The sequence below is a fragment of the Mesoplodon mirus genome (genome assembly GCF_964341445.2).
Source record: "Mesoplodon mirus genome assembly, chromosome: 15".
Lineage (NCBI taxonomy): Eukaryota > Metazoa > Chordata > Mammalia > Artiodactyla > Ziphiidae > Mesoplodon > Mesoplodon mirus.
The window spans coordinates 85,853,437-85,878,759 of NC_138991.1; the positions used below are offsets into that span (position 1 = coordinate 85,853,437).

The 25,323-nt window shown below is 57.0% G+C and overlaps 1 protein-coding gene across 2 annotated transcripts in view; it reads left to right on the top strand.

The window, feature by feature from the left end:
- Positions 1–25,323, top strand: part of MAD1L1 (mitotic arrest deficient 1 like 1) — a 323,431-nt gene that overhangs the window by 200,965 nt on the left and 97,143 nt on the right. For both annotated transcript variants that reach the window (XM_082645300.1, XM_082645299.1), the window contains exons 13-14: positions 1,535–1,591; positions 19,262–19,350. In XM_082645300.1, coding sequence (XP_082501426.1) covers positions 1,535–1,591; positions 19,262–19,350 — 146 coding nt within the window. The remainder of the gene's footprint in view (positions 1–1,534; positions 1,592–19,261; positions 19,351–25,323) is intronic.

Sequence of the window (25,323 nt, forward strand, 5' to 3'; positions counted from 1 at the left end):
TGACACTGGGTGCTGTCGGCCTTTAATTTCCCACGTGACTGAGCCGTGGAGCAGCTTCGCGGGCGCGTCTTCCCTGGCGAGGCCTCTGCTCACGTCTCCGTCCTGTGCTTGGTCCTGCCGTGCCCAGCCCGCCGGTTCCGCCCGAGGCCCGGGGTCGGGGGGGGGGGCTGGGGGCTGGGCTGTGAGCCGGTGCGGGGGGGGCCACGCCTCCCCTGTTTCCTTCCCTCAGATACGAGCCCTGTGCTGCCTGCCCATCGTGGATGCCGGGAAACCACTGTTTCAGGGGTTTTGTCTGGTTTTCTGGTTGGTTCAGGAGGGAGGGTAAATCCAGCGCCCGTTGCTTCATCTTGTCCTCGGAGAAGGCTTCCCGGAGCCCTGGGGACTGCAGGGGCCTGGGTCTGGTCTCTCCCGCACGGAGGCTGTGCTCTGTTCACGTCCCCTCTGAGCCTCTCTCCAGAGCTTTGTGTGAAGGACAGGAAGTCACGTTTCAGGGCGCCCACGCTGCAGGCTTGCGGCTCATGGGTGGGGCGGCCCGCTCGGCAGGGCCCGTTCCCGCCGCCCCACCCTCGTCTTCTGCTCCCGGAGACCCCCTGTATGGGCTCTTATGGGGGTCCTTCCCCGGCGCAGAGCCTCTCCTGGATGCTGCCAGGTGCCCTGCACCCCTGGTCAGGGAGCTCCCACTTCCCGGAGGAGCTGAGGTGGCAGTGCTCCCCACCGTGGGTTTGCCCTGAGGAAGGCCTTGTCGTCTCCCCGTGCAGGGGCCCCTCCGCGGACAGCTGCCCTTTCCCATCCAGCCTCTTAGTCGTGCCTCCGTCCTTCGGAGTCCTGCCCCTCTACCTGATGGGCTTTGTCGTGGCTCCCCTCCGCCACCCCAGCCGAGGGCCCTCCTGCACTCTTAGGGTCTCAGCGCGGAGGCTGTCATGGGCGTTGCTGACAGCCCTGCTGTCTGACCGTCTGCTTCCTTTATGTAGCAGAGCCGCCCTCCCTTTGTCCCTAATTTGTCCTCCTGGGTGGTAGCACGGGTGTACTTTAAATGTCCTTTATCATTGAAGTATGACGCACACACACACAGATAGATGCACACGTCGGAAGTGTCAGCTTGATGAATCTCACACGGATGGAGACACGAGCGTCACCAGTCCCCAGTGGTCCCCATTACCTCATACTGTAGTCCTCTGGATAGAAGTGGCTTCTGCCAGCTCGTTGCGGCTCAACGACTGTGTCCCACCCCCGCTGTCCTGGTCCCCTCTTGGGGAGTACTGTAGTTGGTCAGTGCCTCCTGCCTCCTGGACTGTGGCCCGGTCCCCGGCCTCTTCCCACGGGCACTGAAACTCCAGCCCACATCTCTCTCACCTCAGGCGCAGGCTTGGGGGGGACTTGGCGAGCTATCATGTTCCTGCTGCCCATCTTTCCAAACAGTGGGACTTCGGGGTCTCCCCCAGCAGCAGTGGGTGTGGCAGAGATGGGGGAGGTGTGGTCACTTCGGCCCCAGGAGGAGAAAGCCCACTGACCCACTTTCTGTCTTGTCTTGAAGGCTCAGCTGTCACAGGCCCTGGAGGAGCTGGGAGGCCAGAAACAAAGAGCCGACATGGTGAGTCCCCAAGGCTCACGCCTGGTGGGTGGCCCTTGTGGCCAAAGGGAAGCCCAGGGTCTGGGTACCTTAGAGTGTGTGGCCCCCTGGCCGTGGTCCAGGCCACACACCCACCCCCTCCACCCCGGCACAGACTGCGGGGCTTCCCCCAGCCGGCTCTAAGGTGGGGATGGCGGTGCATCTCCTGCTCAGGTCACAGCCACGTGACACGCTGACCCCACTCTGACCCCACGGGCCCTGCAGCGTGTGCACACTGAGCACAGGGCTCTCCAGCCTCGCGTGGCTACTTTGTAGCACGCTTGTTTCTCTGCTGTCCCTGTGGGCTGACTTCTGATGTCAGATCACGTCCGCCCTGCCCTCCGTGCAGCCGGAGGACCCCTCACCTGGGCGCATGCAGACACGGCCCCGGAACCCTGGCTGGTGCCCCAGTATCTGGAGGCTCCTTACCACCCACTGGGGGGCAGAGGGACTCGGCTTTCCGGCATCCTCGTCCCGTACAAACCGTGAGCCACTTTGGCCCTGGTCTGGGCGCTGGGGGGATGAAGCCCCCGGGCACAGGAGGGCCACGGGTGTGGGGAGGGGAGGGGAGGGGCATCTGTACACATCGTCGGGTTGCTCTGCCCGGGCCACACGCCAGCCAGGTTGGGGGCACCCGGGAAGCTGCCGTGGGCACTGGGACTGGCTGCTGGAGTCAGGCTCCTGTCTCGGTGTCGGCGCTGCCCAGCCCCGCCTCTCCTGGGCATGCACAGTGGGGATGACCGCCGGGTGGAAGAGACACATCCTTGAATTTGCTCTGTCCACCGCTGCTGCGACCCTCACTGTCGGGGACTGGGTGAGGAATCGGGTGGGGTGGGATGGGAGGATCGGGGAGCGCGGGTTCGGGGGAAGCGTGGGCGTCTGAGAGGCAGTTGGACATTGGGCTGTGGGGGCGTTTGGGGGTCCGGAGTCCCTGAGTCAAGGCCGGGAAGCACCTGGGTGTTCCCGGTGGGTAGGTACCCAGCGGGCCAAGCCCTGCCCGGCTGCTCCAGCCCCAGGCATCTGTCCTGGGGGGCAGTTCCACTCAGAGGCAGAGAAGGACATGTCCAGCGAGGGACCCTAGGTCCTGTGTGTAAGGGCAGCCGTGAGAGGAGCCCAGAGCTTCCTGGTGATGGGATTTCATCAGTGAGCCTCCGAGAGCTGTCTCCTGGGGCAGCAGGGGCATGTCTGGGCCTGCAGAAGTCCTAGAGGTGGGAAGGCAGCCTGCCTGCCTGCTGGCTGAGGGAGGGGGCGCCTGGGGCAGCGAGCGCAGCTGCCTGGCCTCCAGACCTGGGGCGGGAGGTGGGAGGGGGTTGGGGGGAGGGTGCTTCCTTCTCGTCCACCGACTTTGCGGGTCCTGAGGACTCAGTGATCTGTGTCTCCTGCATCGTTGCCCCCTTCGGTGCTGGCCTGAGTTGGCGTGTGCCCTCAGGCCGTGTTTCCGTGATGTGCACGAGGCAGGAGGAGGGGCGTGGGCACCTGATGCCCGAGGCCTCAAGGCTGAGAAGTGAGGATGCCTTGGAGCTGGTGCCTCGGCCCTTCCCCGGCCCTGGGGCTTGTGGATAGGAGCCGGTGCCTCCCGGGCAAGAGGGAGGACAGGCCCTGCTGCACTTGGCCACTGGCTCCGGCCCTCAGGCCAGGGTGGGCGCTGAGCTGAAGAGGCCGCTGCACCTTCTCAAGGGCACCCCAGGGACCCGGGGCCGCAAGGCTGTGTGCCTTCCAGCCTGTGCTTTTTTTTTAGTTTGAACCGTATAGTTTCCGTCCCTTGTGTGAAGCACCCAGGGGCTTTGAAATCCTGGCACCTGGTCCCTCCTCTAGACCGATTAAGTTAGAACTGATTGGGGGGCCCGGGCAGGGGTGTTATTTCATGTCTTCCTGGGCAAGTCTGATGTCAGCCAGGGTGGAGAGCCTCTGGTAGGCCTGGTGTCCCCAAACTCGGCTCAAGGCCCCTCCCCCAGGCCACTGGGGGACCTTGGGGACCGTGCTCCATGGGGAGCTTCGGATGAAATGTGCCTTGTCCCAGTGGTACTGACCCTGCAGAGGCGGGCAGTAGTGCAGGGCCTGGCCTGGCCTGAGCTGACTCTCGGCCATGCCCAGAGATGAGGTGCTGGCGGCCTTCATGTGCACAAGCCAGGCACTGTGGGCCCCTTACACTGGTTCTTTCATGCTTGCTTTTGGATCTGGGAGGAGACAGGTTTTTAATCTCTGCCTTTTTTTTTTTTTTTAGACATCTTTATTAGAGTATAATTGCTTTACAATGGTGTGTTAGTTTCTGCTTTATAGCAAAGTGAATCAGCTATACATATACATACATCCCCACATCTCCTCCCTTTTGTGTCTCCCTCCTGCCCTCCCTATCCCACCCCTCTAGGTGGTCACAAAGCACCGAGCCGATCTCCCTGTGCTATGCGGCTGCTTCCCACTGGCTCTCAGTTTTACATTTGGTAGTGTATATATGTCCACGCCACTCTCTCACTTTGTCCCAGCTTACCCTTCCCCCTCCCCATGTCCTCAAGTCCATTCTCTAGGTCTAATCTCTGCCTTTGATGGTCTAATCTTTAGCTTATTTCGTGTTATTTCACTTCCCTCTTCTTTTTCTGAGTTAAAGGGAAAATGAGAAATGGCGGTGCTGGGGGCCCAGGAGTGCAGGTGAGCCACGCTCAGTCCAGGAGCTTGTGTGAGCCCCTGCTCTCCCTCCCGAACTGGTTCCAGGGGGGTCCTGCAGCCCCCGAGGAGATAAAGGCTAGGCAGGCTGGTGCAGGGGTTGGCAGCTGGGAGCCTGACAGGTCAGTAGTCAAGCCCTCAGGGAGTGAGATTACCCAGAAAATGCACGCATTTGGTTAGGAGGAGGTTTCTGCTCTCCTGTAAACCCCTGAGGGGATGGAGAAGTAAGAAATTGAAGAGAGGGACAGTGGCCCAGAGTGCATTGTGGGATGGGGGGGCACAGTCACCCCTCCCACCCATTCCAGTGACAGCCTTGGTGCCACTGGGGGCGTCTCTGGTGCTAGGAGGGCGGGTCTCCTCTGGGTCTGGACGGTGAGAAGTCTGCATCCAAGGGCTGCTGACTGTAACCCCAGGCCCTCTGTCCAGGACAGCTGGGAACGGGGCCCCGGCTCCTGTAGCATCTCTCCCACCTGCAGCTCCTGACCTGCTGTTTGCTGGCCCAGAGTCAGTTCACTAGGTAGGAAAGGAGAGAGAAAAAAGAAAAATTTAAGCATCTTTAGCTAATTGCAGATGACAAGACAAAGGCAGTCTGACTTTTTGTTAATAATTAGCAAAAAAAAATTAGTAAGTGTGAGCACAATTCATGTTTTTTTCTTTAAATGCAGTTGATATCACAAGGAAAGACGTCCCTGGCTATAGTTGTATCGTTGACACGCCTCACCCTAATTAGGTCAGACCGGCCATGGCTGGAGAAGGGAGTTTTTGGTTTTGGGTTTTTTTTTTTGCGGTATGCGGGCCTCTCACTGTTGTGGCCTCTCCCGTTGCAGAGCACAGGCTCCGGACACACAGGCTCAGCAGCCATGGCTCACGGGCCCAGCCGCTCCGCGGCATGTGGGATCTTCCAGGACCGGGGCACAAACCCGTGTCCCCTGCATCAGCAGGTGGACTCTCAACCACTGCGCCACCAGGGAAGCCCGAAAGGAGTTTTTTGATTCTTTTTTTTTTTTTTTAAACTAAACATGCTCTTTTTTCTTTTCTTTTTTTAATTAATTAATTTATGGCTGCATTGTGGTCTTTGTTGCTGCACGTGGGCTTTCTCTAGCTGTGGTGAGCGGGGGCTACTCTTGGTTGCCGTGTGCGGGCTTCTCATTGCGGTGGCTTTTCTTGTTGTGGAGCACGGGCTCTAGGCACACAGACTTCAGTAGTTGTGGCTCACGGGCTTCAGTAGTTGAGGCTCACGGGCTCTAGGTGCGTGGGCTCAATAGTTGTGGCTCACGGACTCAGTAGTCATGACTCACGGGCTCTAGGTGCAGGGGCTTCAGTAGTTGTGGTTTGTGGGCTCTAGAGCGCAGGCTCAGTAACTGTGGCTCACAGGCTCAGTAGTCATGACTCACGGGCTCTAGGCACATGGGCTTCAGTAGTTGTGGCTACCGGGCTCTAGAATGCAGGCTCAGTAGTTGTGGCACACAGGCTTAGTTGCTCTGAGGCATGTGGGATCTTCCCAGACCAGGGTTCAAACCCATGTCCCCTGCACTGGCAGGTGGACTCCTAACCACTGTGCCACCAGGGAAGCCCTTGACCCTAACTCTAAAAAGTGCTGCAATACTTCATAACTTCAGGGAGCGAACTCTGGGTGTTTGTCCTCTGAGTCTGGGGACTTGCCCCTCACAGCCCCGCGCCGCTGTCCGCCTCCCAGGGCCCCTCCCGGAAGCACTGCCCGGACAGGGAGCGGAGCACACGCAGCCCGGCTGACTACCTCCCGCCCCCACTGCTCTCCTGCTTCGCTGCAGCTCGAAGCGCGCCGTGTGGTCCTGGCTACACATGTTGAGGCTGCTCCGGGCCTCCTGATGACAGGCGCTTTACAGCAAGGTTCTGCCACCCGAGGACAACCCCGTGAGGCGGCTCCAGGAACGCGCAGGCCTCCTGGGCTTTCCTTCCACAAAAGCACCGGAAGCGCCTGCTTGGCTCCGAGGGGCTGGAGCATGGGTGGCAAGGGTGGTGGCGAGACCACCTGGGGCCCTGCCAAGGGCTGTGCCCACCGCAGTGGGCCCTGCTGACACCGCATCATCATCGGCGCCAGCGTCGAGGGCCGGTGAATCACCAGGAGCGGGTGTGAGCCTCCATTGTTCAACGCTGGCAACCATCGCCCGTGTGCACCCCCCCGCTGGAGGACCCGGCCTTATCACAGTCTGCCAGCTGCCTTCCCCTGAATTATTAAAAGCGCCTCTGTGCCTGGTGGTGACTCATTTCACGTTCTGGATCCGTCCTGCACAACTGGAGAACTTCGTCCTTGGCAGGAGTATCGGTCAGGCTCATCGGAGGAGTTGTCCCCTGGGAACGTGAGGAGTGGGCCTCCCCCAGCCCGGGATCCCTGCCCAGGAGCCTCTGCGCCTGCTCTTCCATCCCGGACACCTGTCTTCCTCTCCTCAACCCTGAGAGAAACGCTGATTTCTCAGAAGCCTTGCACGGAGGCATGAGTTCACGTGTTTGAAAAGACCCAAGGGACTTGTTGGGACATGTTGGTTGAGCCGAAGTGCTGGTTCTCTGAGGTGGGCCCCTTCTCCCACTGGCCCCACGGAGGCCGGCTACAGGCAGTCTGCCTCACCATGGAGGCCCTCGTGTCTCAGGACGAGGCTCCTCCCCGGGGAGGGAAGTGAGCATGCACGCGGGGTGGGGCAGCATTAAATGCCTCTCCTGTTTGGGGCAGGTCTGTTGGATTCAGCAGGTGTTTACCAAGCACCTCGTCCAGGGACGGAGCCTTGCTGTTCCTGTGATGTGCGGCCGGCCGGTGGTCCCCACCCCGCCTTCCCATGTGTACGTCTTCACTTCCTCCCTGTCAGGGCCCCCCATGCCCTTCTGCTGTCTCTGAGCACACGATGTCCTCTCACCCTTCCACGTCCTTCGTCATGCTGTTCCCACCTCCTGGAATGTTTCTGCAGTCCCGCAGAGCCTGCTTCCCTCTCAGGACGGAGCTAAATGCTCCGTGCAGCGGTGCCTGTTGCTGCCCCTTGTGGCAGACACTCTGTCGTCCCACCACGTCCGCCCGAGTGAACTGTGACCATCAGCATCACCACCGCTGTTGTCCACGGCACAGGCATGGTTTTGGTCCTGACGCTGCAGCCACTGTAGGCTGAGTGCTGCACACGGATCATCTCGTTTCAGTCCTGCCCCTCCGGTGTCATTGTGGAGGGAGCTGCAGCGAGCAGGCAGGGGGCCAGTGGGGCCCAGACCCTGTGAGAGGACCGTGGGCACCACGATGCCTCTTCATGGCAGTTAACCTGGGAGTTGGGCCTCGCCCAGGGCCGGCACCAGGACGCGGTGATAAAGCATGTGCTGAGCCACTGGACATGGACACAGAGGAACGCAGTGCATCCCCGGGGTCTCCCAGTCTGGACACCCAATTTTGGGGGTTTTCCCAGTTTGCAAAGGTCTCATTAGAAAATGCTGGTGATACAACCTTTTGCCTTGCGAGGCCCTGCCTGGCTCCTAGAGACACAGCCTGCGGAGGTGGCAGCATGACGCCTGGCCTGGGCGCGGGGGTAGTGCCTGCCGTCTCTGGATGAGAACAGCTCGCAGCCACTGTCACCGGGCCCTCCGCATGGCTTTCACACCGGACACAGCACGACCTTTTATCATTTTCCTTCTCAGCATTTTGTTAGGTGTTCTCCTATCTTCCGTCCCAGGTAAGGTCTAGAGCTCGCTTGCCAGGTTTCAGGTGGGCCTCCTGTTGGACTCGTGCTGCGTGGACGGGTTCCCGCGGGCGGCGCCAGCTCCCTGCAGGGTCGGTTCTTCCTGTTCTTCTCACTTGGAGCGCCACGTGGCCGCGTGTTCACAGCTTCTCTCACGACCTCACTTGAGTATGGCTATTTTCTTCTAGTCGGCCTTGTACGTTTCTTGTTAGGTTTATTCCTGGGTGTTTTATCCTTCCTGTTACTTGCATGTTGCTTTTTCACCCCGCTGCCAGGTCCACTGCCACTGGGTGACCTGGGGTCGGGAGAAAGTGGGCACTTGAGACGTGGACAGTGAAAACCCCAGAGGGTCCCACTCCACAAGACTGTAACAGCCACAGACTAGAAACTGGCTAATTTATCTGCTAAAATCATGGGCATAATTCCACAGGGGAAATCACGTACGACAGATGTCTCACCCTCACCCGGCTCTAAGCACGGGCTATTTTTGTGTCTCGCGGACGCCTCATGTCTCTGCGGTGACCCTCTCTCTGGCGTAGCGCTTTCTCGTCTCCCGCTTTCTTACTGTGCGGTGTTGAACGATTTGCTGCTCACTGCGCTGTTGAGTTCACAGCATCTTCGCGGCCTCCCCGTGTGTTTGCCTAGGCGTGGTTTGCTCACGGCGTCCCTGCACCTGTGGCTGAGCCACCTTGGACCATCTCCCCAGCCACTGGTCCCCAGGGATTTTGTGAGAGCTCTTTCTTAGCAAATGTGCTGACTCAAGAAATGGCCTTCTAGGGTGAAAACTCTGCAGCTGGGCTTCTTTTTTTCTGAGGTGAAGGTGTGTCCCAGCTCAGGTCAGCAGCTGGGTGAGCCATTGGTGGCTGCCTGTGGCCTGTTGCACAGGTGTGTCCCTCCAGGCTGGGATGGAAATTGACAAGGGAGGTCCATTTCAGACCCTCCCACCCTCACCAGGAAGCAGCAGCCCCTCCAGAGACCTTCTTGGGTGCTTGACAGGTCTGGAGCTGAGCAGAACAGTGTGCTTTGACCAGGATTCCCCTCCTGTTCTGTTTTTTTTAAATTAATTTTTATTGGAGTATAGTCGCTTTACAGTGTTGTGAGGATTTCTGTTCTGATCTCAGCACCCTGTCTTCTCTGGGAGCCCTGGGAGTGCTGCCAGATGGGGGCTCTGTGGAGGAGGCAACAGCCTGGATCCCTGGGATGAGGGCCTGTGTGGGCAGCTCTGGAAGCCCGGGCCCTCGGCCCCGTCATGACCGTCTGTGGGGCTTGACAGAGGCTGGGCTCTTGTGGTGAAACTTGTGTGGAACTTGTGTGCCTGAGCATCCTTGCTCTGGTGCTCAGCAGTGGCCATATTAATTAGAGTTGCTGTCGGGGGAGGGGAGAGCACGTCCCCTGCTCCCCACACTGGCTCTTGCTTTGTGGGACTGGGTACCCGCCCCCCCGCCCCGGGCATGAGCGGCGCATCCTCTTGAATTAAACTGAAGTTCATGGTCTCTGTTTAGAGGTCATGCTGTATTAGCGAGCTCTCCTTGAGGACCATTAGCATTAAAGTCTTATGACACGGCGAGTGAGTCTCCTCACGGAGAGGGAGGGGCCTTGTCACCAGAGGGACGCGGGGCAGTGCAGGCGGCGGGTCCCCGCGGAGCCCGGGCTGTGCCGGAGCAGCGCTCTGCTGGGGTGACGATGCCTTCCTGAGGGCTCTGCCCAGCGCCCCGTGGACCCAGCGACTCCAGCCCGGCTGCAGGGAGCAGGCGCTGGTCCCTCTCGTCCTTCCTCGTGGTTCGGCCCTCAGCCCGAGGGCCTCGTTTCTCCCGCGAATGCAGTCGGGTTTGCGGGGTCCTCAAGGGCCCCCTGCCCACCCCGTGCCGTGGGCTCTGGCTGCCTCGGCCTCCCGCACTCCTGGCTCTGCCCCTCTCCCCAGCTTGTGCTGCGTCCTGGACTCTCCTCAGACCGGTCGCCGGGCCGGCCTCGTGGTCCCCGTCTCTCCGGGATCCTGTTCGTGTTGCCCGCTGTTCAGTGCTTGTTCCAGGAGGGAGGCTCAGTGGTATCCCAGGTCCCCCATCGCGGCCAGAAGCACCGTCGCCTGGCTCTGGTGTGAGCGAGGAGGCCAGCAGGGCACAGTCACCGGCCTGGGCTCATGGCCGTGTCGTGGAGGAAGTGGCCGTTGCTCTGGGCCCGGGGCGGGGCGGGGCGGGGGGGACGGTGGGCCAGGTGAAGAGGCACGGAGGGGTCTGTTTGCACAGCGGCCCGACTCCCTGTCCCGGCATGGGGCACAGGGTGAGGTGGGGGGGCGGTTTTCCGGGGGTGGGACTGGTGCTGGGGGCACCCAAAGCCTGCACACAGCCCCTGGCAGGCAGCCCAGCCGTGGGGGGTCCTGCCCCCTCCCCAGGGCCCTTCCAGAAAGGTCTGTTCTGGCCCTGCTTTTCCCCGGCTCCCTGGAGCGCCAGCACTTCTTCCAGAAGATGCTGGACAGTGCGTTGCTGCTTTAGAGTCCCCCCAGCACAGAGATACACAAGAATCAGTTGACGAAACCGAAGTTGGTGTACCCTGGCACGTTTCCTACTTTCCCGGTTTTCACGCCTCCATGCCTTTGCCCTCTGGGTCCGGGTCCCTCTGGGTGCCCCTCCTCCTCCATCTGGAACCCCCTCCCTGCATGCCCACTCTTACCTCTCCTGGGGCCAGCCCTTGGCATCCCAGGAGGACGTTCCATGCGTAGGTGCCTCCGCTGCCCCCAAGGTAGCGGCGTGCCTCCCCCCAGGCATGGACTCGGTTCATTTCTAGTCGCAGATGTTGCCCTGTGATCCAACCCTGCCGCAGATGGAGGGTCAGTGTCGACGCAGAGCATCCCTCCGAGGAGAACCTGCTCTCAAGGGCCCTTGGGTCCTCGATGGCCGTGGAGACTTGGGGTGGGCTGGAGAGGTCGCTGTGGCAGACGTCCTGACCGGCAGGAAGGCCTTTGCCTCGGCCAGTCTGGGGGGCCTTTGCAGGTGCTGCCCTCAGGGGATGGAGTTGAGCGGGAGGGAGATTCAGGCCGGGGCGGTTTGGCTCCGTGCACGTGGCCTGGCCACCAGGTGAGGCTGGCCCGTGAGACCCAGCACCCTCTGATAGCAAACGCTTTGTCGAGTCTCCTTCCTTTCCCGTCTGCACGTGGTTTTACAAATATCAGTTTTCAGTAGTGTCTACATGTAGGACAAAGAGGAAACAAAAGAAAAACAATTCATAGCAGTGTATGTTTCATTACGGAGATGAAATTCGGAAACGAGGCGGGGAGGAGGCGGCTCCAGCTGGCGGGAGTGTGGGCTGCGGTGCAGGTGACCCCAGAAGACGCTCTCCTGTGGAGTGCTGTCCACCGGGAGGTGAATGTGCTGTCGAACGGGCACCACAGCGGGGCTCACGGCCTGCGGTCATTGAGCAGCGCCCCTCAGAAGAGGCGGTCCAGTTAGGCCTTGTGTTCTTTTTCTAAAAACAAACTTCAAATACGGACCGCTGTCAGTGAAGTACGAAATAGGTAGTAGCAGAGCGCAGCATGGATGCGTTTCCCGGGCTCCCTTGTCTTCTTCCTGTGCCAGGGCAGCCGCTAACCAGCCCTCGTGCTTCCAGCTGCAGCCGGGCCCGGCCTGAGGGGGTCCCACCCCGAGACGCGTGGGGGGCTGGGGAGGGGCGGGCCACAGTCAGCGTGTGTGTACAAGTATGGGTGTGAGTGTGATAAAGTTGAAGGCACGTTAGTTATGAGTCCAGGGTTACAAGTCAGACTAGAAGGGCCTGGTTTCTGCTTCGAACGCTGTGCTGCAAGTCAGCATTTCTCTCTTCCTTCCCGGAAGCCATCCAGAAGTACCGAGAAGAGTGAAAACCAAAAATGCAAACTGAAATTTGGGCAGAACAGAAATACAGCTAAAGCCCAAGCCTCCAAAGAGGAGGAGAAGGGCCCCCAGCCTGGAATGAGCAGAGGTGTGTGCAGGGAAGGAGCTGTGGGCCGAGGCTGGCGGGGCAACTCCCAAGCGCCTGTCCCCAGCGAGGGCCACCCGCTTGGCAGCGGGGTGGACGGGGCTGCGGTGGTATGGGAGGGGGAGGTCTCAGTGCCCTGAACTGGCGGAAGGCAGAGTGTCCGCTCTTCCTGCCAGAGGGAGGCAGCGAAGGCGAACGGAACTCACACCAGACCCTTTGCTGGGATTTAACGTCAGAGGAGACGCCCGTGGTGTCCTCGGTGTAGCCTTTGTACAGAGCCAGACTGAAACAACCTCACCATTGACAATGAGTAATAAAGGCAGCATCACACAGTTTCATAAAACCAAAAATTGTGTAGAACAACAAATAACAGGAAAAATTTCACAGAAAAATAGTTGACACTGAGCAGGTGAGAATTGTAGCTGAACATTTTGCCAAGAAATAAGACTTGGCAATCATGTAGAATCCATGAAGCTGGGACAAAGTCCAGGCACCCAAAGAGGGGAGGGGAGGCCAGAGGAAGAGAAGAACCTGGAGCTGCAGACCTCGGGGTGGGGGGGCCGGGGGTGGGGGTCAGGAAGGCGAGGTGCCGGGAGGACCGCAGCAGGAGTGAGTCTGTTTGGTTGGAAGGGTAAAGCCAATGTACAGTGTAAACGGTCCACATTCTAGTGACTTAGAGTTGATGTAGTCAATAAGATACCTGGGAAGGGAGAAGATGCTGGGAAACGTAAGAATGTTGGTTTTCTCATCATCAGAAGCTGATGATCAAAACGTACTGTCTAAAGATGACATCAGGCAGAAGTGTGTTTAAGTGTAGAAAGGTGAACACTAAGAAGGGTGATACGTTTGACTAGTCAGGTACTTGGTGCAGGAAGTTGATAGGAACGGTTGGAAACAAAGTATAGGTATTATAGGAAGTCAAAAGTTACAAAAGCAACCACTAGAATGAAAAATATAAACCTTTCCAAGTATCAAGAAAATTTCACACACAAAGGCAAGCAAGACAAAAAAGCCATAGAATGAAATCGTTTTGAGTTACGAAACAGAAAACAAAACAAAATAATACAACAAATCCAGAAATAAATCCAAACAGATGTTTTATCAAAATATAAACGGGCTAAATTCACCTGTTAAAAGGGAAAGACGTTCTGTTTGGATTACCAAGTAAAGCCAAAAAAAGTCGGACAGTATAGGATGCAAAGGCATGTGGGCAGTTGTACACATAGAAAGCAGAGGTCATAATCTTGATTGCAGTTAAATTTCGGTTCAAGCCAAAATGCATTGCAGAAAACAGAGAGAGGTGCTTTTCGACAATAAAGGTGCAGATGAATATCTGTGTCAACTAAAATACCATCAGTGTTCAGAAAAGCAAAAAAAGAAGAGAGCTTCAGTAGGACATTATCAGGGACACCAGTAGTGGAGAATTATTTTACCTCTTAACCCACAATAGACAAGTGGGCAAAGAATAAGTAATAGCAAGAAATGCAAGATCTGTGATAGGTATACACAGAGAGACAGACACACACAACCCCGACTCTTAACCCTGAAACTAAAGAACGCTCTTTTTAAAAAGGGCTCATGGAAAACATTAACAAACATTAATCATGTATTAGGTAATAAAGAAAACCTTTATAAATTCAAATAGGTAGAACCAGGACAGATAACTGTTTCTCATCACAGTTGATGGAATTCGAATTTAAGAGCACAACTGAAAAAAGAAGCAGCTCCTAACACCTGGAAACTAAAAAAAGAAAAAAAGAAATAGAACAAAAAACTCTGTCTTAAACAATGCTTGGGTCAAAGAAGATGATATGCAATTCAAAAGTGCATAAAATCTAGGAAATAGTCTTAATGGAAACTCTTCAGAGCCCGTGGGAAACAACTAGAGCAGTGCTCAGAATAAAAATCACAGGTTTAAATATTTATGTTATTGAACAAGAAAGAGTGAATATATATGGATTAAACACCCAATTCAAGAACTTGGAAAAGGAAAACAGAATAAACCTTAGTAAAGGAAAAAGTAGTGTAAAGATCAAAGCAGAAGTTAATGAGAAAGTGAAAAATGGTAGAAATAACAAATCCAAATGCCTGTGCTTTGAAAACAAACCAGTAAAACATATTAACTATTCACAATCCTAGTAAAAAATTAATAGAAAGCATCACCACCCAAAATAAGAAATAAGAGTAATTAGCTTGGAGTTACTGACTCGGGGCGGGGGTGTGTGCAGGAGAGCATGTCCCGGCTGCCAGAGTCTCTGATCTGACCTGACGCGGTTCCCCAGGTATGGATGGGCAGAGTCATTGAGCTGGACTCACAAGGTGTGTACTGCCCTGTGTAAGCTTCACCTCGATAGTAAGGAAGATAAATGAAAACAAAAGTAAGAGATAAACCTAGGAAGAATTACTAGGTCTACATGAATTCTGTAAAAAGTTAAGAATGACGTCACAATTCCATTTAAAATAAAAATCTAAATGAAATGAATAGTTTTCTAGGGAAATATAACCTATCAATCCCGACTCCAAAAGAGATAGAAATTTCAAACTGACCAACCATTACCAACTTGCCAAAAAATAGCCACACCCTCCCCCAACAAAAAGGAAGAGACGAAAAGGCATCAAACTGAGTCTGTTTCACAGCAAAATCCTGCTACAGGTCAGGTGCCATCCCCACTGCATGCACTGTCCCAGGGCACTAAGAGGAGGAAAGCTTTGGGGCGGGGGGTGAGCACTGTTTGACACCAACAACTACAGAGCCTGCCGCCTGTGCTGGGTGCATCCACACGTGTGTGTGCATATGTGTCAGGACATGAAATGAGCAGGCGCCAGGATGCACCGTGTGCAGCGGGGGCTTCTCCAGGATGGGGCTGCTGCTCTGATTCTAGGCTGTCAGCTTATAAGAGATCTTCTCCATATTTGCTGAAAAGCCGCTTGACAAAATCCAACAAGTCTTGATTAAGATCTCCTAATAGAATGTGGACTTAGGAGTAATTTCTCAACATGAAAAAATGTATCTGTTTCAACCGAAAACTGATACGCTGTAAATAAGGAGATACTAGATTAGTTCCCGTGAAGCCACAAACAAGGTGTGTACTGCCCTGTGTAAGCTTCACGTCAATAGTCAGGAAGATGAATGAAAACAAAAGTAAGAGATAAACCTAGGAAGAATTACTAGGTCCACATCAATTCTGTAAAAACTTAAGAATTATGTCACAACTCCATTTAAAATAAAAATCTAAATAAAATGAATAGTTTTCTAGGGAAATATAACCTATCAATCCCGACTCCAAAAGAAATGTGCAGTATTAGAACCTTACCTTGGTATTCTGGAGACGCTAGTCATCCACCTAAGAGAAGAGGAAGAGCTCCAGGTACCTGTGTTGTGGAGGAGGGCGTGATCAGGGTTAAGACGGTCGGCCGACAAGCCTCGCCGTCAGCCTGAGGCCCTAGTGAATGGGTGGGCAACAAAATTAATGTGCAGCAATGGAACAAGTCCTGTATCTACAGAAACAACAAGTTAGACAAGGGAAGAAAGTACTCCCGTGTACAACAGCAACAGCAAGAGGTGGAAAGCCGAAGGGCCCCGGACGGGCCTGCGGGTCCAGCAGGACGCGCCGGCTCTGCACGCGGCCGAGTCCTGGGAGCCTCGGCCTCACCTTCTGCACAGCCCTGGTTTTGTGAAAAAGGGCTGTTTGGTTTATTTTAATATGGGGTGGGTGGGGTGGGAGAGAGGAAAGATCCCAGGATTCTTGTCAACAGAACAGGACGTCAGAGCAGACCCAGTTACAAACAGGAAGTCAGTGAGTGAGTCCCTGGGGGATGATGAGCCCTTTCTGTACCGAAGCAGGGACGTCCGGGCCCCCAACCTGAAACCCAGCAGGACACTTCACGCCTTCCGGGAGACAGACATCCTCCACCACCAGGTCCCCTGCCTCTTGTCCATACTTTAGCCTCCTAAGCTGTCCCCAAGTTCCAAAGCGCAAATTTAATCAGAAAAGTGAGAAAATACAGAAACGAAGGAAAACAGTCAAGCAAGACAAAATAATAAAAGGTTAGCCCTAGAACGAAGTCAGGGCCCTTTAGGTCCTCCTCAAGGGCTATAGATAATATCCTGGGCCATGTCCTCGAGTTGTTTTACAGACATTAAAACCCTGCCTGGTAGAGGAAGTTAACTGCGTGCTGACTACCAGCATGTCGACCCCAGACCAGTTGGAACCAGAAGTTCGATGTTGTTGGCTCCCAAAATACCACCCAGTTACCACCGCCAACAGATCTGAAGAATGTCCACGAGCTGATCAGACACCCGCAACCCTCACCGCTGACGGTGTCTTTAAAAAGCCTTCCCTGGGGCTTCCCTGGTGGCGCAGTGGTTGAGAGTCCGCCTGCCGACGCAGGGGACACGGGTTCGTGCCCCTGTCCGGGAAGATCCCACATGCCGTGGAGCAGCTGGGCCCGTGAGCCATGGCCGCTGAGCCTGCGCGTCCAGAGCCTGTGCTCCGCAACGGGAGAGGCCACGGCAGTGAGAGGCCTGCATACCGCAAAAAACAAAAAACCAGACCCTTCTCTGGAAGCTGTCGGGGGGTTCGGGGCTCTTGAGCGCGAGCAGCCTGTGCTCCTTGCTTGGCCCGGCGCTGGGCGCCCTGCGGTAGACACTGCCTTGTCCTTCACCACAACACGGCCTCAGCAGACCAGCTTTGCCCTGTGTTGCGCGGTAACAATCCCAGGGCTGTGGTGACATCAGATGGAACTGCAGGCAGACGTGTGGCTCTGAGAACTCGTCCTGCAGGTCAGCTCACACCGTGGGGACTGGTGTGTCTGAGCCACCAGGTGGGAAGCAGGTCAGACGTTGGTTGGCAGGAGGCTGGCCGTTGGGATGGTTCCAGGAGCCACGAAAGTGAACAGGGAAGCTCTCTGCGCTAGTCTGGAGATACCTCCAAATGTGTTCCGTGAAAAAAATCAACGTACGAAACAAGGTGTGGGAAATCTTCCATTTTTGTAACAAGAAATAAGTTTAAGAGAAGGGAAGAGCGTTGACCTTTTAGCTGGTGAATGTGCGAGCTGAGCCCGGGAGATGCAGCTGCGGGAGGGGATGGGGCGAAGTTGGAGAGAGACCTCTCCGCACGCGCGCGCTTGTGTGTGACACCTGAACCGTGGCTCCTGAGGCTGCAAAGCGTTCGCCGGATCCAGGACAAGGTGCTGCAGGGCCTGGCACCCGGGCACCAGGACTGTGCATCTCCAGGAGAGACCGCCATCGTGCTCTGCTGCGCGGGCACGTGGTAGCTGGGGGTATCTGCCTCTCCTCTGTTCAAGAGGTCAGCCCCCACCCCCAAAAACAGAGAGAGAGAGAGACCAGCCCAGACTGGACTCTCGGGCCCTCTGTCCCCAGGAGAGAGTCTTCCTGGTCAAATGAGGTTCGTGTCTCTGCTGGTCTGTTTGACTGTGGCCGTGAGGCTGGATGCAGTGAGGGCAGGGGCTTTCTGGGTGCCCACCCACTAGCCGCCAGGTAGGAGGTCTGGGTGGTGTCAGAGAGGAGTGACAGGCCTGGACACTCAGGGGCGAGTGGCAGGGCGGTGTCCGTGCGTCAGGACAGCTTGGTTCCCGGGAGGAGCTTCATCTGAGCCCCAGGCTTCTGAGGTAGAGGTCAGGGGCCACTGGACACGGTGGGCGCCACTTCTCCTCGGATACACACGGTTTCGTTCTGCTCGTGACGCCACGTTGCCCAGGCGTCTTTGGTGCTTGCTTGTGAAGCGGGCCGTCACCCCGACGAGGCGACCCCGCTGTGAGCACCGCCGCCGCCTATTGGGGGGCAGCTGGCAAGGCGGGCGCTGGGCTGCGTCCTTTCGGCACCGGGAGAGGCAGTAGGGGTTGAACGTGCGGCCCCCACGTGTAACTCACTTCCGCTGAGGCTCTTCCGGGAGCTGGTCCGCCGGGAGCTGGTCCGCAGGGCGCTTGTGCTTGGCGTCTGCTCCAGCCCTCAGGCTTCGGGCTCTGGATGTGTGCTGGTCCCACTTAGGGGCAGGGTTTCCTCCAGGGACCTGATGACTGATTGGGGTGTCATAAAGATCGGATATTTGGGGCCCAAGGATTCCTAAATCAGGTCGCCCCAGTAGGACCTTTCCAAGAATGGCCTGGAGGGAACGTTTCCAGGAGGAAGTGCTGCAGGCGTCAGCCTGTCCGTTTAGGCCGGGAGGGCAGGTGAAGGAGACGCGCCCCTCCCTCTCCTCCCCTCTGCCCAGGGCTGCCGGTCCTTGCTTGTCCGTCACGACACCTTTCCCACCGATGCAGGGCACGTGCTGGGATGTGAGCTGGGAGCTCTTGGCCGCCCCGGGTTAAAGGGCAGGTCGTCAGCCATGCAGCCTGGACAGTGGTGAAGCCGGGGCCGCAGCCCCAGCCTCGGGGACCGGCCACCTCACTCACGGCTGCTGCCTGTGGCCGGTGTGGGCGCCATTAGGGGTCTTGCCCACATCCCCTGTCCCCTCTGGGGCTCAGTGGAGAGCTGGGTGGGAGGTTAAGGGCCTCTCTCTGGGGTGTCAGGACACAGCCGGACAGCAGGCAGAGCGGGAGTCCCCGGTGCCAGCGGCGGGCAGCACACCAGGGCTGAGAGGGCGGGCAGGCGGGTGGCCGGGCGCAGGCCAGGAAGAGCAGAGCTGGATGACAGCCCTCTCTCCTCCCGGTGACCCACACGCGGGGACTGGGCTGGTGCGGGGTGGGAGGCCCTAAGGGCGGACTGCAGAACGGCCAGAGCCCGGCGTGAGGACAGTGGCACCGTGCCTGCAGCCGGCTGCCGGGGCCTGCCGTGCCCTTGCACGCGGGCGTCTCGTCGGGGGCCTTCAGAGCCCAGGGCAGCGGGCGCTGGTGTGGGCGAGTGCTGTGCCCCCGCTCGGGGCCGCCCGCCCATCTCTGCTCCTCCCCGTGGGGGCGCGGGGGAGTCTCCTCCCTGCTCTTCTCCAGCCTCGCCATCCCCCCCACGCCGCCCCCACCGTGTGTTAGAGCAGCTTAAATTCCACGCTTCCGCGGTCCCTTCCCAGCGGTCTGTGCGTGGCCTGACATCCTGTAGAGGAATTTGAAGTCACAAAATAAATAAAATATCAAGACTATCAAAGCCGATCCGAGCGCCGGTGCATTTCGAACATGCTCTCTCCAGCTGCCGTGGCCCCCTTTCCCCGGATCTTGATGTCCCCCCACGCGCCCCTGTGACTGTGTCTGTTGCTGCTCTGGAGACAAGAAGTAAAACACAGGGAGGACGTGGGTTTGCAGGAGGCCTGGCGACGGACGGGGCCAGGGAGAGGGAAGTGGGTGCGCCTGCAGATTTCCTGGGGCCCATGGTCCAGGCTCACCCCACTCCTGTGCTTCCTCGTAGCTGGAGATGGAGCTGAAGATGCTGAAGTCCCAGGCGGGCCCGGCCGAGCAGAGCTTCCTGTTCTCCAGGGAGGAGGTGAGCTCACTCAGGTACGTCCCCGTCCCCAGGGCTGCCCCCGCCCCGGTGTCGTCTTCACAAGTCACCTCCCATCCTCGTGGCTCACAGCCCCCCTGCCCCATTTGGCCTTTGCTCAGCGGCCTTCCTCTGCTGGTGCTGACAGCCAGGCCTCCCTCTGTCTCAGCAGACGGCAGGCCACTCCTGTCCCAGCACTGTCTGCGGGGACACACCTACGGTCGTGCAGGTGTGACGACGGGCAGTGGGAAGTGCAGCAGGGGCGCCCGGGCAGGTCTGGGGGCCTCCCGAGTGGGTGCCCATGAGTGGGGCTGAGGGCGCGTGGGAGGACGTGCTCGCTGGCGGCCGGGCCAGGCAGAGGCCAGACCCGCCGGCCCTGGTGAGGCTTGTGGCTGTGTCCACGTGAGCAGCAGGGAGCCGTCCAAGGTTTCAAAGCAGAGGAGTGACATCTGAGCCGGGTGGGGAGGCAGGAGGGGAGCTGCCAGCACCTGCTGAGCCTTCACTGCAGGGTCAGCCGTCAAGCTGTGGGCCGAGGGTCCTCCGGGCACCCCCTTCACGGCGCTTCCTGGTCCTCGCCACACCGGGCGGCCTCCCGCCCCGGCCCCCGTGCTCTGCTGCACTCACCGCCGTCCGTGTCTGAACAGCCAGCCCTGTCACTCCTGTGCCTCGGTTTCCCAGCGTCACACGCGGTGACTGGGGGGGTCAGTGTCCTCCACACAGCTGAGGGCATCCTCAGCTTTCCCAGGAAGACTCACGGGGCCCCCTGAGGACAGGCGTCCCGGGACGTGCGGCCCCCACCGTCACCCCCTCACAGTCGGGGGGACAACGGGCTTCAGGAGCCCCCCTCTGAGTGGAAACCCAGGCAGCCTCCATCTCTCTGGTCCTCCCCTCATCCCACGGAGAGGGAAGTGCTCTTCTGGCAAATCTTTTCTAAAACCCACGGGTCCAGGAACACCTTCTCCTAAGGGGTCGGTGCAGAGGAAGGCCGTGAACCCAACGGCCTGCCGTCCATCACCCGCCCTTCGGCCTTCCCTGGAAGCCCGGCCGGCCAGGGGAGCCTGGGGCCCAGGGCTGGCCCTGCCCACCGGGGGCACCTGGGAGCCCATTCCTCCCGAGGATAGGGGTGAGGACAGGGTGGGCACGGCCGTGCCTTTGTCACGCGCACAGGTGTGCATAGGTTGTGTGTTAAATACACGTGTTACATGTGTGACACATTAAGTGTATACATGTGACATTTTAAAGCATCACTCTCTTAAGGAAGGAAACGGGGGGAAACTTCAGTAAAGGTTTAAGTGGCAGTGGCTGAAGGGCTCTGTCCGCTGGAACAAGCCTGGGCTCTTGCTTCTGTGCTGGCAGCTCTGGGAGATCCCAGGTGCTGTCTGTGGGTTTAGCAGCTGGATGGACTTGCTCGTCCTGGAGACCAGCGCCTGCCCGTCCCGCCCTCCGGTTCCCTCACTGCCGCCTGGGTCCCCCCACCTGCCCACCCAGGCCCATTCCAGCGCACGGAGTCCCCCGCTTCAGGGGCTGGGGGGACCCTGGCCTTTGGGGCACTGGAGACGCCCCTCCCCCTGAGGATGGTGCTGTGTGCTGGGCCCCGCCCACTCCCCTTCCAGACTGCCAGGGGCTAGACTCCTGTTATTCTTTCTTTAGAAAACTTACTGAACAGATCCTTGCTGAGCACCCCTGCTTTGGGTCTTACGCTGCCCTCGATCAGGAGACGAGCCCCTGCCTCGTGAGTGTCCAAGCACTCGGGTTCCGGGAGCGGGCGCAGCCGGACACGGACGTGGCCGCACGGTCACCCCCTGCGACCCAGGCCCTGAAGCCAAACGCGCCTCCATGGACCTGGGCCTGGGCCTGTGGACCTCAGCGAGGGGTGCCCTTTGAAAGGCAGCCGCAGCTGGGGTGAGGCCCCCAGACCCTGGTGCTCCGGGCTGAGAGCAGCCTCCCGCTGCCCCTCCGCACCACGTGCGGCTCCACCAGGAAGCCCGTTGGTTGGCCAGCAGGACCCCTCCGCCTGGGCTGCAGGCATTGCCGGGAACCAAAGTTGGGCCCCTTTGCCCACCTGCTGCCCGGCTGCCAGCAGCCACGGGGTCCCCGCCTGGACTGTGCAGGGAGCCAGGGCCACGACCCCGTCTCTCCACTCCTTGCGCTGACCCTGCAGTGGGTGCGAGGGTCAGCCTCCCCCCACCGGGCAGAGCCTCTGGGTTTGGGTCCTGGCCCGCCTCGTGCCTTCTCTCTGGGGGACTGAAGAGCTGTGTGCCGTCCGGCGTCCTGAAGTGTGACAGAGACGCGCTCTGGCGGCCTGGTCTGCGCCGCGTGCTGGACACCTGGTGGCCTTTCATCTGGCGCCTCTCGCCCCCACCTCTTGGGAGGCGTCTTGAAGTGTTCGCTGCTCGTTTCTCATCTTCCTTTTCTTCTGCTGCTTCTCTCTGAAACTCTTACCTGCATGTTGAGCTTTCTGAATTCTTCCATCGTGAGAACATTTTTGATCCTATTTTCCATCTTTTGCTTCTACGTCCTATAAAATTTTCTCAAATTTATCAACCTGTTCTATTTCTGCTGTCATGCTGCTAGTTTCCTGATACTTTTCTGTAGCGTTGCTGTTGTTCTCTTAATATCCTTTTACATTTAAAATGTGTTCACTGACTCTTTGACGTTAATCATGGGACTTTATGAAGCTTTCTTCTGTCCATACAGCCTGTTTCCTTTAAGTTGCTTTCTTTCTGTCACCATGGTGGTTTGGGCGTAGGTCTCCTGTTGATGTTCTCCTAGAGGCCCTGGTGGTGCCAGCCATCTGCTCATGAGGAGGGGGCACCGAGCAGCTCCTGGACCCACCCTGGGCCTGGTGGACTCTGCCTGCGGCTTCACTAGGTTGAACGTGGCCATTTCACTGGGAGCCCTCAGGACTGGCGTCTGGGTCCTGTCTTCAGGGAAGATGCCTATCTGGAGGTTGAGCTGCCAGCTTCTGGGCGTGTAGCTGGGGACAGGACCGGCAAGCTCGGTGTCACTGTGGGGACGTCCCCTCGGTCCCCTGTTGACCCGGGCAACTTTGCCCTCTACCTGGTATCCTTCTGCCCGGAGACCCGCTGTCTTCTCTCTAAAGAAAATGAATTTCCGGTCTTCTTCAGAGGCAGGGGAGAGACACATAAGATCAAATGCGGAAGAGGATGTGCAGATGCTGGATTTTGAAAAGATCTTTAACTTCTGGTTCTGGTCAGCTGGAGCAGCCGCATCATGCCCAGGTCCTCCCCCTTACAACGGAGAACCCTGCGCATCACACCCACCGAGGAAGGCCCGGGAAGGGGGTCAAGCGTGGCCTTGAGGACCCTGGGACTTGGCGAGCTCCCGAGTTTTCTCAGCTGCCGTTTGCCTGGACCAGCAACAAGATACACACAGCTCCCAGGAAAGCCTGTTCCCCCACGAGGGGAAGCCCTCTGACAACACTGCCCCACTTTAGCCAAATACCCAGGAAAAACCCGTCCCCTTCCCGCCCCTGCCCCATGGCACCAGCACCCAGGCCCACCGGCAGTGTCACTGGGCCAGCAGGGCTCTCGGTGACCACCGGCTGCAGCAGGCAGTGGAGTGTCAGCCCAGGGAGTGTCAGCAGGGCTGAGCCGATCCTCAGGGGCAGCATTGGAGCCAGAGCGCGATGGCGGGGGCTGGTCACCCTTCCTGTCACTGACCCGAGTCAGAAGGCTCGGCACACAGTTCCTGCTCCCACCCTGGAGCAGCGGGGCGGCCCTTGTTCACCAGCCGTGGTGTTGGTGGACCAGTGGGGAGCCCAGCTGACACCACCCTGTCTGCAGGGTCTGCTTTTGCAGCATCATGTCAGCAGGGACTTCCACCTCCTCCTGAGCCGGGTGGCTGCCACCAGGGGAATGTTAAAGAGGATGAGGTCTCACAGCGTAATGCTTGGAGTGTCCAGGATGCAGTAAAAGCCCCTTATCCTATCCAGAAGCAGGGCAGCTGTAACATGAACAAGAGAAGACAGTCAACAGACAGCAACACCACAGTGACTCAGGTGGCGGAATTACCCGATGAGGATTTTAAAGCAGCATCGTAAAAATGCAAACACTTACACATCCTCTTTAAGCAAATGAAAAAATGGTAAACCTCAGCAAAGAAATAAAAATTATTTGTTTTTTTTTTTTTAAAAAGAACCAAACAGAAAGTATACACCTGGAAAATACAATAACCACAATAGAACGCTCATTGGATACGCTCCACAGTAGCCTGCAGACGAGAGAAAGAATTGTGAACTCAAGGGCAGATCAATAGAAATCACCTCACCAGAGCCACAGGGAAGCAGACTGAAAACAAACAGGAACAGAGCCTCGGGGACCTGTGATGAGGAGACACAGTATGGGACTTTGCTTAATTGGGGTCCCAGCCAGAAAGGGATCGGGGCTGGGAAAATACTTTAAGAGGTAATGACTGAAAATTTCCCAAATCTGGTGAAGGGCATAAAACTACAGATTGAAGAAGCTAAGTGAAGCTCTCACAGTATAAAACTAGAGAAATCCACACCATGACACCTGCTGATTAACCTTCTGAAAATTAAACACAAAGGAAAAATCTTGAAAGAAGCTAGAGAGAAACACTGTATCATCTACGGGGACATGGATCTGAGTGACAGCAAGTTTTTTACCTGAAACTGCGGAAGCCAGAATGAAGTGCACATTTTTCAAGTTCTGAGAGCAAAGAACCGTCAGCCAATGAAAATATCCTTCAGGGATGAAAGGAAAATCAAGACATCCTCAGACAAAGTGAAACTAAGAGAATTTGTCACCAGCACACCTATCCTTAACGAATGTCTAAGGAAGCCTCCCGAGTAAGAGGGACATGGAGACAGAGGAAAGCTTGGAATTTCCAAGGGGGAGGAACGATGGGATGGGTGAAAACAGGGAGAAGTGTAAGAGGCGGTCCTCGCAGTTTTCTGAAATCATACTCGAGGTCAAAAACCCGTAGCGTCCCGTGATGGTGGTGCTCAGCACACACAGAAGAAACGCACAAACCAATTCTTATTTTAAAGTGGGGAGAGGGATACGTCAGCCCCAGGAGGCCAAGTCACCTATGTGTATCTTAATACCTTCAGCAACCACTGAGAAGTATTTGCAGTGCAGAGTGCTCAAGACACTACAAAACTGTACAAGTAACCCACTGGCAGGCAAGAAAAGAGAAACAGTGGAGTTGGGAGCAGAGGGAATGAGCAGAGAACACATAATGAAGTGACAGATTTAAGCACCAGCGAATCAGTAGTTCCTTTTATTTTTTATTTATTTATTTATTTATTTTTGCGGTACGCGGGCCTCTCACCGCTGTGGCCTCCCCCATTGCGGAGCACAGGCTCCGACGCGCAGGCTCAGCGGCCATGGCTCACGGGGCCCAGCCGCTCCGCGGCATGTGGGATCTTCCCAGACTGGGGCTCGAACCCGTGTCCCCTTCATCAGCAGGTGGACTCTCAACCACTGCGCCACCAGGGAAGCCCAGTAGTTCCTTTTAAAGTAAATGATCTAAACGCACCAACTAGAAGATAACAGATTGGCAGAGTGGATATGAACACACGACCCAGTTGTAGTTTATCCACAAGACTCAACTTCAACGGTAACAACAGAGGTCGGTTGAAAGCAAAAGGATGAGAAATGATGTACTATGGAAACATGAATGTTTTTAAAGTAGGTATGGCTTATATTAATTGAATAATTTCAGATAAAATACTGTGGACAAAAAAGGGACGTTACATGAGGCTCAATCTGCCAAGAAGACGTAACGATCCTAAATGTGTGTGTGCCAGACGACAGAGCTTCAAAACGCGTGAAGCCCAGCGACGAACCTGAAAGGAGAAATGGGCAGATCCACCCGTACAGTCCAGGACCCCAACACAGCACTCTCAGATGTCATAGAACTTCCAGACCGAAAAGTAGCCAAGACATGGAAGAACTGAACACCACCATCCACCAACAGGACCTGATCAACATCCAGAGAAGGCG